Genomic DNA, 17,777 nt, shown 5'->3' with positions numbered 1-17,777 from the left:
AAAAATGAAAGAAAAAACATTACTCTTATAGGCTTCCACATTGTGATACAGTGCTGTGATAGCCAAAGGTTTTTCCCCCCAAACCCATCTCCCTTGAAACTGTAATTCTCTCTCTCTCTCACACACACACACCCCACGTACCATAGAGTTGTAAATTGGAATGGGACCCAAGGGTCATCTAGTCCAACCCCCTGTAATGCAAGAGTCACAGCTAAAGAATCCCTGACAGATGACCATCTAACCTGTTTCAAAAACTTCTCTCTGTGTGTACATATAGAATTTAAAATAATGTAGAATAACTGATAGCTGAGTTTTTTATTATTTTATTTACTTAAACAATTTATATACAGTGGTACCTCGGGTTACAGACGCTTCAGGTTACAGACTCCACTAACCCAGAAATAGTACCTCGGGTTAAGAACTTTACCTCAGGATGAGAACAGAAATCGCGCGGCAGCAGTGGGAGGCCCCATTAGCTAAAGTGGTGCTTCAGGTTAAGAACAGTTTCAGGTTAAGAATGGACCTCCAGAACAAATTAAGTTCTTAACCCGAGGTACCACTGTACAGCTTGGCTACAATCATCCGTAGAGGGAAGTGAGGGGAAGATGGGGCTTGTCAAGCTGGGAAGGTAGCCCATCTAGGAGAAGGAAAACTCTGATCCTGAATCTCTGCAGCCAGGGATCTTGTAAGTGCAAGGAGAAAATGGAGGGGTGCACCTTTGGAGGTGAAGGAAAATATTGGAAGGTTGCAGCGCCTGCTGTGGCTGTAGAGACTGATCCGGGAGAGACATGTTTTGTTGCAGCTGGGGCAGATGAAGGCGTCTGGTTGTGCTGCTGCAGATGTACCGCAGTATTTCTTTTTCCTGTGCTCCTCCCAGCAGGCATCTCTCCTCTATTCACTGCTATGTCTGTCTTTAGGCAGGGTTGACACTGCCATCCTTCACGTGATATTCACAGACATCTTTGTAGCACAGAGTTGGTCTGCCAATGGGCCTGGCGCCTGAAGCTAGCTCCCCATAGAGCACATCTTTAGGGATGCTGAGATCTTCCATTCTGTGAAGATGACCAAGCCCGTGTAGGCGTTCCTGAGACAGGAGCGCGAACATGCTGGGAGTGTGAGCTTGGCAGAGCACATCTTTGTTTGAGACTCTGTCCTGCCATGTGCCACCTCGCTTAACTAGCATCCCTAGGATTCTTTGGAAGAAGCTTGAAACCCACCCATACATCCTTTTTACTGGGCATTCATGATTATTTGTGCTCATGATGACATTGGGAAAGTTTTAAGTGACTCTGCTTTCAATACTGTACATGTTTCAGGGTGTACATACTGCTATGTTTCCAGAAATGCATGTCCCATAACTTCTGAAACACCACAAATGCGGTTTTGTGTTTGTGTACATTCTGCTTTTGTTGAGCTGTAGTAGTAATAGTAGTAGTAGTAGTATACCTGAAGGAGCGTCTCCATTCCCATTGTTCGGCCTGGACACTGAGATCCAGGGCTCAAGGCCATCTGGCGGTTCCCTCCCTGCGAGAAGCAAAGTTACAGGGAACCAGGCAGAGGGCCTTCTCAGTAGTGGCACCCGCCATGTGGAACACCCTCCCATCAGATGTCAAAGGAATAAACAACTATCTGAATTTTAGAAGACATCTGAAGGCAGCCCTGTTTAGGGAAGTTTTTTTAATGGCTGGTGTTTTAATGTATTTTTAATCTCCTGTTGGAAGCCGCCCAGAGTGGCTGGGGAAACCCAGCCAGATGGGTGGGATATAAGTAATAAATGATGATGGTGATGATTTAATTAGTATTATTTATTTTTTTATACCCCCTTCATCCACTCATTACAGGGTGGTAAACAATATAAAAATACAGAAATACATAGCATAATAACAAACAAAAACAATAACCCAACCACAGTTTAAAGATCCATAGATCGTTTAATTAGCCAAAGGCCTGGGAGAAGAGGAATGCTTTTGTCTCGCGTCTAGAGATAATGTAATGAAGGAGCCAGGCGAGTCTCCCTGAGGAGACCACCAAGCTATAGCACAGGAATTCCCTTCTAGACAGCAGTATTATGGTAACACTGGAGAAGCACCGCAGAACAACTAATACAGTGGAATTATGTGTGAATGTATAGGTCTCCCAGCAACATGCTTATTGTGTCAATGGCAAATTGCAGAATATACCTGCAAAACACACGAAGGAGCGCCCACGATAAAGTAAGGGCCCCAAGATAATTTAAGTGGGACAAGTGCAAGATCAGTTCACATTCCTGCCAACATTTTGTGATGAAAATTCGGCCTACTGGAAGGTCTCCCAGGCCTGTGCTGCTTCAGGAGGCGCAGTGCAGACTGGAAGAACCTACCAGAAAGTCATGCCGGCCTCCACTGCATCTAGAGATGCTGTGTGGACCGGAGAAGCCTACTGAATGGTCGACCCAGCCTGTGCAGCTTCGGGAGACACGGCGTGGACAAGACCTGCCTCCTCCTCCTCCTCCAGCGCCACAGACAAAAGTGCCATGGCGGAGGGAGGAAGAGGAGAGATGACACGTGGGGGGAAGGTAACTTTTCCTTCCGTTTCTTGGTCTTGCAATCTGGTTTTAGCCGACTCGTGCCAGAACTGAAAAAAGCCCACCTTTTGGTCCCACGCTCTGGCGTGGCTGGAGCACAGGAGCCAAAAGGGGCATCCACGATTGGGGTCAGAAGCTGGGGCGGCTTCTGTCAATTTGGGATGTCCCGCTTACTGTAAATCGGGACACTTGAGAGGTATGAGTTCAGGGTGTAAATAGAGCTGGAATTTTAAGCAGCTTTGCCTGTTTGTGATGCCAGGATTCTAGAATGTTCTACGGTCAGACATTGCAGCATCTTTTCGAGATGCCTCATGGAAATCACTGAGCTCTTAGTATTTGGGTTCTTTTGCCAACAGTGCAATGTTGGATATCAAGCTGCTCCAAACGCCAGCCGTGATAATTGATAATGGATCTGGGTCATGCAAAGCTGGGATCTCAGGTGAGTCTGAACCACGATCGCTTATTACATCCGTTGTTGGACACCTTAAACAGAACACGGAGGATTACTACATTGGGGAGAAGGCTTTCTCTAAGAATGGTGCCGTGTTGCTGAATTATCCTGTTGAGCGTGGCGTGATTACGTCTTGGGATGACATGGAGAACCTCTGGAAACACATCTATAAACAGGAGCTTAAAGTGAAAGCCAACGAGAGGCCTGTGCTGCTCTCTGAACCACCACTGAATCCACTGTTGAATCGGGAGAGAACAACAGAGATGATGTTTGAACGCTTTCAGGTTCCAGCTTTGTACCTCTCGGTCCAAGCCACACTGGCCCTTTACGCGTCCGCACGCACCACTGGGTTGGTGATGGACAGCGGAGACGGAGTAACTCATACTGTCCCCATCTATGAAGGATATTGCCTACCCCACGGAGTGTCCAGACTTGATGTGGCGGGGAGGGACATTACCAATTACCTCGCCAGCCTCCTTTTGGAAAACAGCCAGCCTTCCTTAAGCAGGGCCAAGAAAATCATGGTGCAGAGCATCAAAGAGAAGTCCTGCTATGTGGCTTTGGATCCCAAGCAGGAAGCAGAAAGAAAAGCTGAGGTCTTCAAGCTGCCAGATGGAAGCACCATCACACTCAATCTTCACCTCTGCCAAGCACCAGAAATCCTTTTCGTGCCAAAGATCATCGGTGTTGAGGCCCTGGGCATCCAAGCCATGATCACCAAGAGCATTAGAAAGTGTGACAGGGATATTTGCAGCCTCCTCTATGGGAACCTGGTCCTCTCAGGCGGATCATCACTTTTCCAGGGTCTCGATGAGAGGATTTTTAAAGAGATAGAACACCAAGTCCCACAGGGGGTTCCGCTGCGAATCATAGCACCTCCAGATACAATGTGCGCTGCCTGGCTGGGAGGATCCATTCTAACTCACCTGGACTCTTTTGTACCCATGTGGATTACCAGTGAGGACTACAAGGAATTTGGTGCGGGTGCAATCCACCGAAAGTGCTTTTAAGAAGGATGTATACTTATTATGATGATTATAAAGCTCATCTGCAAGATTGTAACTTTAATAAAAGTACAAAGAGTGTTCAATCCTCCAGTCTCTTTCTCTTTGTGTTTATGAGCGTGACCTTCATGTTATGATAATTATGTTTGTATTTTGTTCTGGAGGAGCTTTTGAGACTGTGAAAGGATAGCTTTCACTCATTACTCTGAAAAAAGCAGGAGGCATGAGGTGTTTTTTTCTTTTGAATTCTCCATTTTCAATTCTTCTCAATGAAAATCAAGAGGGGGAGAGGAATGAATCAAAATTTTCCATGAATATCCTTTTTTTCGCCTTCATACTCCTTCTGGGCTCTGCCTTAACTCTTGCAATATTTCGTGTGCTTTTCCAGAGTTGGCAGCCTTGTGACACCACAGGCACTCTCTTATAACATCACCCTGCATTGTGACATCACTAGCTTTGGGATACTGCCGTCATGGCAACCCTGGGCTTTAACTCTTCCCTAAGGGTCGGGAGGGGGGGATGCGGGTGGCACTGTGGTGTAAACCACTGAGCTGTGCCAACCTAGCAGTTCAAAAACACGCTAAAAAAGTGCAAGTAGATAACGCGACTGGATTTAACTGTCAGGGGTCCTTTACCTTTTTAAGGGTCTTGGGAAACTCTTCTGCGGAGGTTCATCAAAAGAGAGGGATCACTACCGAGAATTTCCAGCACCACCTTCCAACTATGCTTTTAATGCCTCACTTTTAACTTTTTAATTGATAAATTTAATATTTATTGTAAAGCACTTAAAGCTTTTGCTTAAGTGCTATATAAATGTTGTTAAACAAAACCAAAATAAAAAAACTACAGCTCGCAGCATCCTTTTTGATAAGGCGTAAAAATTTTAATAACCTTTTCAGTTTTGGAAGGGCCACACATTTCCAGCTCAGAGTTAATCCTGCTTTAGCGGCCATTTCCTCTGAGAGCCCCTCAGATATGTTTTTGCCTTTCCGAGGGTTACATTTCCCAGGTTTCCTGAGTGGAGGGCAAAGCAAACTGGGAAATGTAGTCCTGAGAACCGAAGGACTCTCTACCAGGGAATTTGTTTCATGCAGCCCCCTAAACTACAATTCCCAGAAGTCATTGGGGAAAGGAATGACAGTCAAAACTGAGGCGGAGGCGGCTGCTCCTCGTCCCTGTTCAAAAGTTCTCGCTCGGCCCTTTGCCGTTTCCATAGAGATATGCAAATATCACTCCTCTGGGGCGGGGGATTTCTCCCTCTGGCGCATAAATACCCAACTTTCCGCTCATTGTCGTTGTCGTCATGGGAAACTACGAGAAGGAGGTTGGGGAGGTAAAAAACCCCCTTGGCCAGACGCTCTGCCCCTCACTTCCGCTTCTCTATGGTTGGAAAGGGAAGGCGAAAAAGGTCGCAGCGAAAGCAGGCGGGGCGCGGCTCATAGAGCCGGACACGTCGGCCAGCCCCGCCTCTTCCGGTCCCAGTGGACGCCATTTTGTGTATGTGAGTGAGAGAGACGAGAAGGGAAGCGTCGCCGCCGCCGCCGCCGCCGCCACCACCACCACCGCCTGGGAATCTCACCGCGGGCCCTTCGCTGCCGTCACCCGCCGCCTTTCCCTCTTCGACCCTTCCCCTCCCCAGGCCCCCGCCCCGGCCCCTTCCTCGCCGCCGGGCGTCCAGCCATGCCCTCCTCGCCGCTCCGGGTGGCTGTGGTTTGCTCCAGCAACCAAAACCGCAGCATGGAGGCCCACAATATCCTCAGGTAAAGCAACTCTGGGCCTGGGTAGGCCTCGCTCAGCTACCTCACCCCTCTCCAATTCCGTTCTCTGGTTTCCCGTTTGAAGTGAGGTGGGGGGGGGGGTGTTTGACGCCACATTGGATCAAGGTGGGGCCTCCTCATCCTAGTCGTCGTCACAGTGACGTCAGTTAACCCTTACAGTCCCCCCCCAATTCTCTTGGTAGCGGGAGATAACGTCAAGGAAAGCTCTTCCACATCGGGTGGAATAATTTACGGCAAGGGGCTCCGTGACATAGATCGAACTCCCAATTTTGTCAAGAAGCCGGGCGGTGGATTATTATTATTATTATTGTAGTTATTACATTTCTTAACTGCCCTTCCCTGTAAGGTCACGGGGCGAGTTCCAGTAGTGTGAAGATGCCACTTTCAGATTCGGTTAAAACGATTATTGCTTACTGTTAATTGGCTTTAAAAGAGACTTAGGCAAGTTCATGGAGGAGAGCGGTGTCAATGGCTGCTGATCATGGCGGCTGTGGTCTGCCTCCATTGCTGGATGCAATGCAATCATTGCTGGAGGCAGTAATGCTTCTGAATGCCAGTAGCAGGAGGGGAGAATGCTCTTGTGCTCTGGCCCTGCTTGAGGGTTTCCCTTTGGGGCATCTGCTTGGACACTGAGAACAGGGCGCTGGACTAATGGGCCATTGGCCTGATCCAGCAGGCTTCCCTTATGTTACTATTTAGGTTTCTTACCTGCCATCCACCATAAAGTCCTGGGCGTGGGTTGCAGCAGTGTAAACATGCAATACTGAAAATGTTTACAACACTTAACAATAATAAGAATAGAGCGTAGTCTTTTAAAACATATCTCTTAAAGGCCGGGATGAAGAGTACGTTTATCCCACTTTATATCCCTGAGAGGCTCTCAAGACTGTCTTATGAAAATATTTTCACACAACAACAAAGCATTTTAAAATCTGGTATCAAGAATGGAAGTAACACAAGTTTCCTGTGGTGGTGGGATTATTCCTTTCTTCATCCTGGTTCTTCCCTGGTGCTGCCCTTGAACCTCTGCCTATTGGAGAAGAGCCATATCTGATGTTCTCTGACACAAGGGGGTAGGGGCTGATCCGATCACAGTGGAGCCAAGTCTTGACTTCTGTTTATAAAAAAAAATGTACTCCAGGATGTGTTGTGCAATACATTCTACATAAACCAAAATTAAAACAGAACCAAAATACAGCAATCTGGCAAGTAGAACAAATCAGCTTTATGCTTATTTTGTGGGGTGGGGGTTATGTATCATGACAATCCTTGGGAGATTTTGAAAACAAGGCTGTTGCATTATAAGACTATGCAAATATTGAGGGGTGGGATTTCATAATTGTCATTGACATGATTTAATATATTTTTTATTACAGGGTTTTTATACTGCCCTTCAATAAAACTCATTTTATTTTATTTGAGGCTGTGGCAGCATCACAGTTCTTGATAAGCTTTATGTAAAATGAGAGTGAGGGAAAGAGAAGAGATAGTGTTGATACAATCTTTAAAGGATGTGGCAGTTTCCTTTTCTGTCTCATTTTTACTTCCTCCTCGGATGCCAGCATGTGAATCTTGAAGTAAAGGAACTGCGACCTTATTGTGATTATAGATTCCCCTCCCCACTCTGGTTGAAGGGCTGCAGAAGGAAAAGATGCTGCTCTTGAACCCTTATTTGAGGGCTCTCTACTTGCTGTTATTCTCTTTTTTCCACTCTTCAAATTCACTTAAGGTTCCTAGGTAGGGCCGATGTGTTTTCATCATGTCTTTTCCCACCTTACAGTCTTGGCATAAATACAATATTTATATTTTGTTTACAAATGTTCAACAATGCTCTAATAGTGAATTGTGGGGGTGATGTGTACCTGGAGATATGTAGCTAAAAGAGGACAACTGAGAAATGGGAGGGAAGTACCTTTATGCTTAGGAGCTACCCTGACATTTGCAGGTGTGTAAACACCCTAGAGAATCCATAGGAAAAGCAAGGGTGGAGTAGAATGGAATGGAATATCCAGAAGGAGGGCAGCTTGACTGGTTGGTTGTCAGCCATCCTAAATAGGCACACTCCTGCCTAAGGGGTGAAGAGACACCACTTCATTTTGTCCTACGTCCCACTTGTTATCTCCACAATCCTTACAACAACCCTACGAGTTTGGTGAATATCATCACATTTTGAATTGTGTGAGCTGAGGAGGGGTGAGAGTGTTTTGCCCAGGGGTAGGCAACCTAAGGCCCATGGGCCAGATGCGGCCCAATCACCGTTTCAATCCGGCCCACGGGGAATCAGCATGTTTTTACATGAGTAGAATGTGTCCTTTTATTTAAAATGCATCTCTGGGTTATTTGTGGGGCAACAGGAATTCATTCATCGCCCCTCCCCCCAAAAAAAATTATAGTCAGGCCCACCACATGGTCTGAGGGGCAGTGGACCAGCCCATGGCTGAAAAAGGCTGCTGACCCCTGGTCTTGCCTAAGGATCTCAGTGAGTGACTGATAAGAGAGTAGGCTCAAACCAAGGATTTTTCTTAGCACACTTTCTTAGCCATAACTCTGAACACTTCTGTCCTCCAAACACACAATCCTTACAAAATCCAAGTGTGGTCGCACCACACTCCAGCATTTCTAAACAGACACAAACACAAGCACCTGAGGGATACCCAGCAGCAAGCAACCTACCTGTGGGCTGGAGGCAAGATGTGTGTTTTCATGGGATAATTGCTTTGTATTTGAGGAACACTTCTGGAAATGCTTAATGATATGGAGACTTGCTAGTCTGACTCATTAGGTACTACTCCCCAGACAGTGTGGAAGTACCAGGGGTGGGGGAGCAACTCACAACAAGGAACTGGCTGTAAGGCATTGACTCATGGCCATGTAATGCATATTTCTTAGCATTGTTAGCTTTGCTCTTAAGGATTAAGTGTCTAGAAGGTTTCACAGTTTACATATTAAAATATTTGGACATATTCAGGTTTCATACAGTGGATGTGGGGAATGCAAGGGGGCACTTTACAAACCCCACACATATCCTGTACCTATTCCAGATTCTAGTTGGCATCAAAGGACATGTGTCCCAGAGCCCAGTGTCTTAAATTTGATTGATTTACTCTCAAACAACTTGGTATCTTCAGCCATGCTTAACTACAACAGATGCAAATTAGAATTTTTGCTACTGCATGGGTAAGCATATATCAGGCTTCCTCAACCTTGGCCCTCCAGATGTTTTGAGACTACAATTCCCATCATCTTTGACCACTGGTCCTGCTAGCTAGGGATGATTGGAGAGGGAGGGTGTCTACCCTTTTGCTGCTTGAGCATTTGTTCAATAGTTTGCGTCTGGGTAGCTAATTAATATTATGTTTGTAGTTAGTTAAGTAGGTACCAGTGAACATCTAAGACGCTAATTGAAGAAAGAGTGATGTTTTATGTTTGATTAAGTGACCCCAGAACTGATGGTCATGTGGTTTTGAGTGGCTCCAAATTTTAGGGTTGATAATATTTAATCCAATAAATGTGTGTATATTCTTTCTGAAGTGCTTAAATCCCTCCAATCCTAAACTCCAGGTGAGTGCTGACAGCTGTTGATTTTAAGGATAAGATCCTGATCTTTTGGAGGGATGTGTGGCTGAGCCTCCTGTCTCCTCTTATCACATACCATTTCCTGTAAGGACTCTCTGCTCCTGAAGGGTGTCCTCATCAATTTACAAACCGTCTTGTCTTTTTGCTGCATCTAACCAGATTTGTTGATTATTGGCCTCCTCTGCATAGTGACTGTGTATTTGGCAGCTAGGATCCAAAAATGCTTTGGGTGGATGAGCTTCCCCATATTAGTGCCACCTCCTTCCAAAAGTCCCCTAAGATAGGTCTCCTTTTGGCATGAAAACTCTTATGAAGGGCAGCTGTTAAAAGGAAATATGGCTTCTCTTTGAAGCAAGTGAAAATGCACAGAGGTTGGAGTTTGGATTTAGTGAGATAGAATGTGCAAGTTTGTGTCCCCTGCTAGACCTACTAGTTCATTCTGTACAATTGCTGATACTATCACCAAGGGGTTGGCATTTTCTGTTGCCACCTGAAGAAGACTCCTCTCCCTCTGTGGGGGTGCTACAGCCACCCCAAACTAGGATACAAGTCTCTTAGCTAATATTTATGCTCAGCTGACCTCTGTACCCTGTATTAGATGAGGCCAGACAGCTCTGTTCTGTAGAGACAGTTGAAGCTGGCTGCCCCCAGGCTTCGTGCTAGCTGGAGGATATCCCAGGAGACAAGCACCAGTATTACCACTGACTATCAGGAGGCTCATATTCCACATTATTCATAAAGTGAACTGTCCTGTTGGAAAAATAAGTTTTGAGTTCTTAGCATTGCTTGCAGATTAGCATCATCCTCTGTATGCTTTCTCAGAAGTCCCACTTTGTTCAAGGGAGCTTTGTAATAGAGTCTTATCTGCTCACGCATTCATTTCTGGCCTGAAAGGAAAAACAAAAGCCAGCTTCTGTATAACTTCTCTTGGGGCCTTGCTTAGGCAACCGGACAGCCTACTGCTCATCACCATGGCTTAATGGGTCTGCTTAGGATTACTGTTATAAAGTCCTCTTCAGACTATTTATCTGCCTTCATCTCCTCACGTTTCACCAAAGAACAGCTGCACAGTTCAAGCCAGTTATGGGTGTTAGGATGAGGGCGGGGTTTTCTCCTTGAAGAGGAAGCTGCCTCTTTCGGTGAGAGAATGATTGCTTGTTTACCAGCACTAGCTGACCTTTTTCAGCCATTTGCTCACAGTACAGTATAAGTAGGAAGTACCAGTCTCCACCCTCCTCCCCATGGCTTTTAGGTGATAAGAACTTACAAAGCGCCAAAGGTCTATTTAGCAAGGATCCTTCTGCCCACAGTGACCAACCAGATGGCTCTGGGCAATACAAGACAAGAGGGCATGTCTGTTCTTCAACAACTGGTGTTCAGAGATGCACTGTTTCTGAACCTGGAGATTAACCAATCATAGTTAACCATTAATAACCTAATCTTCCATGAATTTTTAAAATTCCCTGTGGGCCGGCATTCAATCAGGCTGTTTACTCAGTGGGTACAGACTCAGACACTCTCCATTTCCTGGTTTGCTCTAACCATAGCTTGGTGTGATCTCTGAGTTGGGGCAACACCTTTTGTTACACTTGAATCCTGCACTTTTTCCAAAAACTCAGTGAGACCATGTCCATTGTTCTCTCTGATCTCTTTTTTCCTTCACAACCTCTGTGAGGAAGGTTAGGCTGAGTATGCGACTGAGCCATAGTCACCCACACCCAGATTTATGACTGAGTTGTCTTGGTCCTAGTCCAACACTATAATGATTCTTAACTACAGTTAGCTATAGTTAACGCTGTTTCTCAAACCGTGCAGTATATGATTGGCACAACACAGCAATAGTTTGACAGGATCAGTGTGCCAGAAGAGGGGTGGTCTACATTGAACCCAAACTTGGTTTTTCAAGTTGGTGGTTTGTATGAGAGATGGGCTGTACATTTCATTGTGGTGTCTAGTACTAAATGCAGCCTTGTAATTAAACCTTTATAAGCTACTGGCCTACACATCCCATCTGCGAAGCCTGCATTTCTCTGCTAGCCATGGAGAAAGGGATGACTCCTCCTTTGCAGACAACATGGCAACTCAGGGTTCAAAGCTTTGTCTAATGCTAAGTAGGCTGGCAGAAGAAAGATAGAATGCTCTATTACTCCTCTGCCAGCCCACTTGCATTTTGTGCTGGGTACAGGGCAAGGGGCTCTTTTCTGTCTCTAACATGGAAATCAAGCAGGCTGCAGAAGGAGTGATGGAGCATTCTATTTCTTCTCTGCCTGCCAGTGTGTCCTCTCACCTGCATGGAATTCATTGCTTCCTGTAGAGACCAGGCTTTTTACTTACAAGATTGTCCCAGTGAACAAGCCAGTTAAACCTGACTGCTTTGAGTCAAGCCTATTTTGTTCCACATCTTTCACGAAACTTAAATAGCCTTGAATCCAATTCCTTAGCTTTCAAGTGCCAGTGGATTGGGCTGCTTATATACTTCAGTGAGAGATTTGGGTTGATACTGGCTCCATCAGAATTTATAGCGATGAGTAGTTGTCACTTCACCCACCACCTACCTATCTGATTTGAGAACATGTGCTTTTCTTGCAGTCCAGATAAACATTAGAAGCACCTTCCATGTACAGGGTGTTCTGTGCTTTCTTAAAACGGCTTCAAAGCAAAATGTAAGAGTTTTGTATAAGATGAATCATGTCCCAAAATTTCAAGCTGGTGCCCTTTTAAGCAGATGATGTAAGATTACTTAGCATCAGAAGATTTCTATAAATGTCTTAAACTCCATTCTGGGTGGACGTGAGTAGGTTGTGTTTATTGCCACACTAGTTTCTCTACACTGGTATTGCAGGGATTTGTTACATCCCTAGTTTTATGCAGCAAGCTCTCACTTAAAATCCTGGTTATTGCTGTTGTGCCTTCCAGCCTAATTTCTTTGCTTTAGTTTCTGTAGCTCCTTAATTTGTCAGATGCTTGAAGAAAGTGGGCTTGAATTATTGACTGTTTCTCATTCTTTTTTTAAAAAAATCCTGCTCTGCCAAGGAAGATGGCATACATGGATATTCTCTCACTATTCCTCAGAACAACCCAGGCAGGTGGGTTAAGCTGGGATATTCTAACTGGCCATGGTTACCCAGCGAGTTTCATGACTGACTATGGAATTGAACCCAGATCCCTCTGTTCATTTCCAACATGGACCACTAGGCGATTGCCTACAGTAGCTCGGAACATAATCAAGTTAGCTTTTAAATTGCCACAGCATTATTTTGAATGTTACTGCTGCAGACTAACTGGTGGCTCTTTTCCTTTTCTGATGTGTCTTCCAAATCCCAGCTTCTTCATTGGGCAAGAATCATTGGAGACCTGTGCAAATTCAAGGATATTTTTGCTCAGAAATCGTATCTTGTCTCACATGCACATGCACATAAACACCCCCCACAAATGTCTATTTACAAATGTATTGTTTAATAGACACTGCCTTGGTGAGCAAAAGGGTAGGACTGGACAGTCAGGAAAACCATTGGTGTAGGGAGTACATACATATCCAATGCCCCATTGTTCCCAGTATCTAGAGGGCAGTGGGTGTCCCTTTTCCCACATCAAAATTTTCCCTGCTTTCTGATCCCTTCATTCCTCCCTTGGGATTTGTGTAGAGGCAGAGGTAGGGGTGTGTGTGTGAGAGGGGGGGGGGAGTGAAGTGTGAGACGAAGGTGTGGGAAGAGTTATTGTGAAAATGGAGGATGCTTCTTTTCCACTCAAGTCTTGATTGTTCTTGGACCCTGCTTCCCTCCATGCTGTTTGGTTGCAATTCTTCACCCTTCAGTGGAATCCTGGTTTTCCTTTTGGACATGGAATTGGGGTACTCTGCGCACTTGGCAGCTACTTTTAGGGGGAGGGCTTTGGAAGTTCTGCAGGCCCCACCCTGTGGTGAGTCTCTGGACAATATCTTTCACATAGGGCCTGAACAATTCTTTCCTCACCCACTTGCTATGACAGGCAGCTTGGAAGAATAAGATAACAATGAGTTATACACATAACACTCTGTTGCATCTGATTTGCCTCTGAAAGCTAGCTTTGCATAGCTATTTGTGGCTTTGACTATATTTCATCAGGTGAACAGGTTGCTTCACTAGCCTGTTGCACACACAACCCTCTACTGTTCACACTCTTAGCATTCCCTGACACAGAAGGGACTTGCATGTTTTAATGTGCCTTTTAATCTCTGTGTATCATTTATTGATTGATTATTGATTTGTATCCTGGCTCTTCATTCAAAGATTCCTTCCCCATTTTTATTTTAACAACTCTGTGAGATACATTGATATTGACTAGCTCAGTAGCACCCAGTGAGTTTGTGGCTGAGTGGGGATTTGAGCTAGTAGCCAGCCCTGGACTCGCACTACATCTGTAATCACCACACCTGCATAAACAGTGAACATTTATTAGTATATCTAGACCTTTAAATTGTGGATCTTCTGGCTCAGTTTCTACATTGTGCTAAATTGTTATTTATGCCTACTTTATTTGTAAACCCAAGCCATGGTTTGAGTTTCCAAATGGGCCACAGGCAAACCAAGGCTTACATTTCATTGTCTGCTTTTCATTTCCACCTTCAGCACTTCATTTGTTCACATTCCCTCCATAATATAAGTAAGGTAAAGGTAAAGTACCCCTGGATGGTTAAGTCCAGTCAAAGAGACTATGGTGTGTGGCGCTCATCTCGCTTCAGGCCAAGGAAGCTGGCATTTGTCCACAGACAGCTTTCTGGGTCATGTGACCAGCATGACTAAACTGCTTCTGGCGCAATGGACCACCGTGATGGAAGCCAGAGCGCACGGAAACACCATTTATCTTCCCACCGTAGTGGTACCTATTTATCCACTTGAACTGCTATGCTTTCAAACTGCTAGGTTGATAGAAGCTGGGACAGAGCAACGGGAGCTCACCCCATCACGTGGATTCAAACCGCCGACCTTCCAGTCAGCAAGCCCAAGAGGCTCAGTGGTTTAGACCACAGTGCCACCCGCTCCCTCCCATAATATAGTGTCCCAGGGAGACAGAGGAGATGGCTGAAAATAGTTGCCAACTCAGACATTATGCAAAGCCATGTTTTGTAAATCCACTGCAAATCTTGGTCCTCTGTTCTGACTTGCTGGCCTGTGACAAAACTTGGATGATGAGCTGCACCATGATCAAGCTTCTTTAACCATGGTTTGGCCTGGTGTCTGAATTGAACCATTGTGTCTGTTATGCCAGATCTAACAAAAATGTTTTGGGGGACAAACAGCCAATAGTTTACCAGGTGAATCTGTGACACGCACACGTATATAGATTGCTTGACTGACTACTTTGTGCGTGTTTGAAATGTGAATTATAGTACTTCCTTTATAAGCTGTTTGTTATGCCCCTGAAGTAACTAGTTCTGATGTTACTTCAGTGCCAACTTCCACTGTCGGCATGCTTCTATGCCTACAGTTGCTTGCAGATGTGAATATTTCCTTCTGCACAGATGGACATGAATTGAAGGCTTTGCTTCCTAGGAAGAATAAATTTTTAAAAGGGCACCAAGTAATCTTGGTTGTCTTCAGCTCCAATTAAATTGTTGATTTCTCCTGAAACGGGGCCCTCAGTTTCAAATGCAGCAAGAGAGCAGCCAAGACACTTGTGAACACACCCACAGGGGCCAAGGGGCCATGTATCTAAAAAGCACATTGCTTCAAATATAAAATTGGCAGTGTGTTGGGGAGGTGTAGTTTATAGCAGGTTGGCTGTTTTTCTCATCGTTAGTGGAACTCTACTGTTAGGGGACAAAGCAGTGGGTGATGCAGAGGTGTTCTATGCTCTCCACCCACCTACTCAGACAGGCCTGTCTTCAAAGACACTGGCCTGCTTCTGATGTGTGGGAAGCCCTAAGGCAGGGGTGGGGTTGGGGAAAACCAATTGCAGCCCAAAGGCCACATTCCCTTTTGAGCCAACTTCCAAGGGCCACATCATAGTGGTGGATGGGGCCAGAGGCAAGAGTGGGCAAAACAACAGATGTAAACTTTACCACTCTGTAGTTGGCTAGTTTCTGTACACACTCACACATCCCTTTCTGCCTTCCATCCTGAACACCGTGAGGCATTACCAGAGTTTAAGGACAAATCCCACACAGGCAAAAACACTCAAGGAAGGTTTGAAGCAAGGCCAATGAGGGATGTTGCCTGGGGAGAAAGTCCCTAGGGCTAGACAGAGAGGCCTGATCTGAAGTTCCCCATCCTAAAGGAAGGTAAGCAGGATTCCTGCATTGCAGAGGGTTGGACTAGATGACTCTTGGGGTCCCTTCCAGCACTACAATTCTATGATTCTGGGGAATACCAGATATGGAAGATGGCGCCTATCAGTCTGAGATTTCTAGGCAGCTCAGTAACTTAAGTGCTATTCTGCAGATGTCTTTGCTGAGAACTTCCATTGGTCTCCCAAGCATCAATTCTAACTTGTTCATTTCTCAGTGAATTTTGCTGTTGTGTGCAGATTGTTTCTCATGCATATCCTTTGCTATTCTTCTGAAACCACCTCACCTTTGGTGTGCGGCTTCAGATTTGCAGTGTGCAATCTGCTGCTCCTGGATAACACAGGCCTTATTGTTAGTGGCGTCTGCTTAAAATCTAACACCAAAGGCGAAACATCATCAGATAAACTTTCTGCAATGTGTGTTTTCAGTTGTCGCAGCAGATGTCCATCTGTAAACCATTCTCGGTGAAGCCTGACTCATCTCTCACGTCCTATAATTAGTCCCATAATTTACATTTGGAATGAGACGCAGTGTTCTCTCTGGATGGCATTCTCAGTTTGTAGAACAGGACTGCATTATGTACTGTGGTGTGGTTAGGAGTGTGAATGAGTGTGTGTTGTGTGGAGGGGGGAGCAAATGAGCCTTTCATGAGGAATGATTGTTCTCAGTTCTAGGTCGGTTGAATCAGTTTTGGGTGATGTGCTATAATAAACTCTGTTGGGATCTGGTGGATGAAGAGCATTGCTGGGCTTTGAGTGTGATCATCTGCTGTTGGGAGACGAGTAGTGACTGGTGATTTGAGAGTCTTGAGTAAGAGTTCAACCCCTGTAGCTCTGTTTCACTGGTCTCTGTTCCTAACCCAGGGATTAATCACTGTAGTACTATCTGGATGCTGCTGGACTCCAGCTCCCAACATGCCTGACCTTTGGCCTTTCTGGACTGTGGCTGTTGTGAGTCCAGTAACATCTGGAAGGCACTACATTAGCTACCTCTGTGCTAGGCTAAAGGATAGAGTGTGGGGAAGAGAAAGAACCTCACTAAAATCTAGGGTTTTTATTGATAGTCTTCCACCGCAGGGTGCATTCTGTGGTAGAGAAGACTCCCATAAGTCAGTCTCTCCCACCACAAGGGGTTCAGTGGGGTGGACCTGGGTGACTTAAGGAGCTTTGGAAATATGTTTACAGAAGTTAGCTGGTTCACGAAAACTGATGCAATGCAACAGGGTTTCAGCTCCAGAATACATGAAGAAAGCAGTGATCTCTGGGCACTACTAAAATGCCTTCTTTAGTAAAGAAGGAAATTGCATTGTCCTGGCTGGCTGTTGTTTTTTGCTTAAGCAAAGAGGTATGAGATCAATCCCAATAGCATATGGTCAGCAGGCAGAGTCATATAGGTGCTCATATTTTGTATCAGTTGAATGCTGTGGTGCTATATTCCTGTTTGAAATGCCATCTTCAGGAGAAATTAATACAGTATAGCAAAGGAAGGCAACGCTGCATTCCTGTCAAATGATCCAGTTATGTTTTAACTGCTATATAATGTATTCTCGAAGACAGTACTGTCAACTGCATTGGGAAATCCGTAATCCAGTCTCTTAAATGGTATTGGCACTTTTACTTGGCTCTGCCTATTACTGTTCTGCAGGAAAGGCAAACAGCTAATTGAGAGTTCACTTCACACCTTTTCCCTGAGGGCAGCCTCTGGCAAGGCAGAGGTAAATAGGGGATAAATGCTCTTTTCAAAGATGAGTGCCAAGCAGTTTGTTGACTTGGGGTGCTTCCAGTTGGGTGGATGTGTTGTGGGATCTGTGCTGCTCACATGTGCAGATTTTTCGGTGTCCATGTGACATTGTCAGCATCAAAACGCCAGCCTGTGTTTTCTTCCATTTAACTCAGATTAGCCCTTTTGTGAAAAATCTGATGTTTTAAAAACAACCAATTGCCAGCGACCAATTTGTGTTATCTGAATAGCCTGTTAGGCTCCCATCTGGAATCACGTTTGGTCTCTGCTTCACTGGGTCTTGTTCAGTGCAAAAGATTTAAAAAGCAGCAGAGCTCTTTCACAACAGAAGTCTCTTGCTTTGCTTAGCAAAGTACTGCATGCCCACTGAGTTATAAAGACCAAGGCTGTGTACACTCAC

The 17,777-nt window shown here is 45.3% G+C and overlaps 3 protein-coding genes across 3 annotated transcripts in view; all 3 read left to right on the top strand.

Moving 5' to 3' along the window:
- Positions 1-17,777, top strand: part of FNDC10 (fibronectin type III domain containing 10) — a 199,398-nt gene that overhangs the window by 21,527 nt on the left and 160,094 nt on the right. The window lies entirely within an intron of this gene.
- LOC310711352 (actin-related protein T2-like) lies at positions 2,822-4,104 on the top strand. The gene has a single exon (XM_083513223.1). The coding sequence runs from the start codon at positions 2,924-2,926 to the stop codon at positions 4,022-4,024; it is 1,101 nt and encodes a 366-aa protein (XP_083369349.1). The 5' UTR covers positions 2,822-2,923; the 3' UTR covers positions 4,025-4,104.
- SSU72 (SSU72 homolog, RNA polymerase II CTD phosphatase) overlaps positions 5,367-17,777 on the top strand; it is a 51,685-nt gene continuing 39,274 nt past the window's right edge. Inside the window, exon 1 of the mRNA XM_083513334.1 lies at positions 5,367-5,778. Within this exon, the coding sequence (XP_083369460.1) occupies positions 5,699-5,778 (80 nt within the window). The 5' untranslated portion in view covers positions 5,367-5,698. The remainder of the gene's footprint in view (positions 5,779-17,777) is intronic.

The sequence above is a fragment of the Podarcis liolepis genome (genome assembly GCF_965112155.1).
Source record: "Podarcis liolepis genome assembly, chromosome: 7".
Taxonomy (NCBI): Eukaryota; Metazoa; Chordata; class Lepidosauria; order Squamata; family Lacertidae; genus Podarcis; species Podarcis liolepis.
Note: the sequence above shows the minus strand (reverse complement) of the source record. Positions and strands in the feature narration are given on the sequence as shown.

Coding starts and splice junctions, on each gene's coding strand:
- LOC310711352 (XM_083513223.1), top strand. CDS start 2,924: ATGTTGGATATCAAGCTGCTCCAAACGCCAGCCGTGATAATTGATAAT.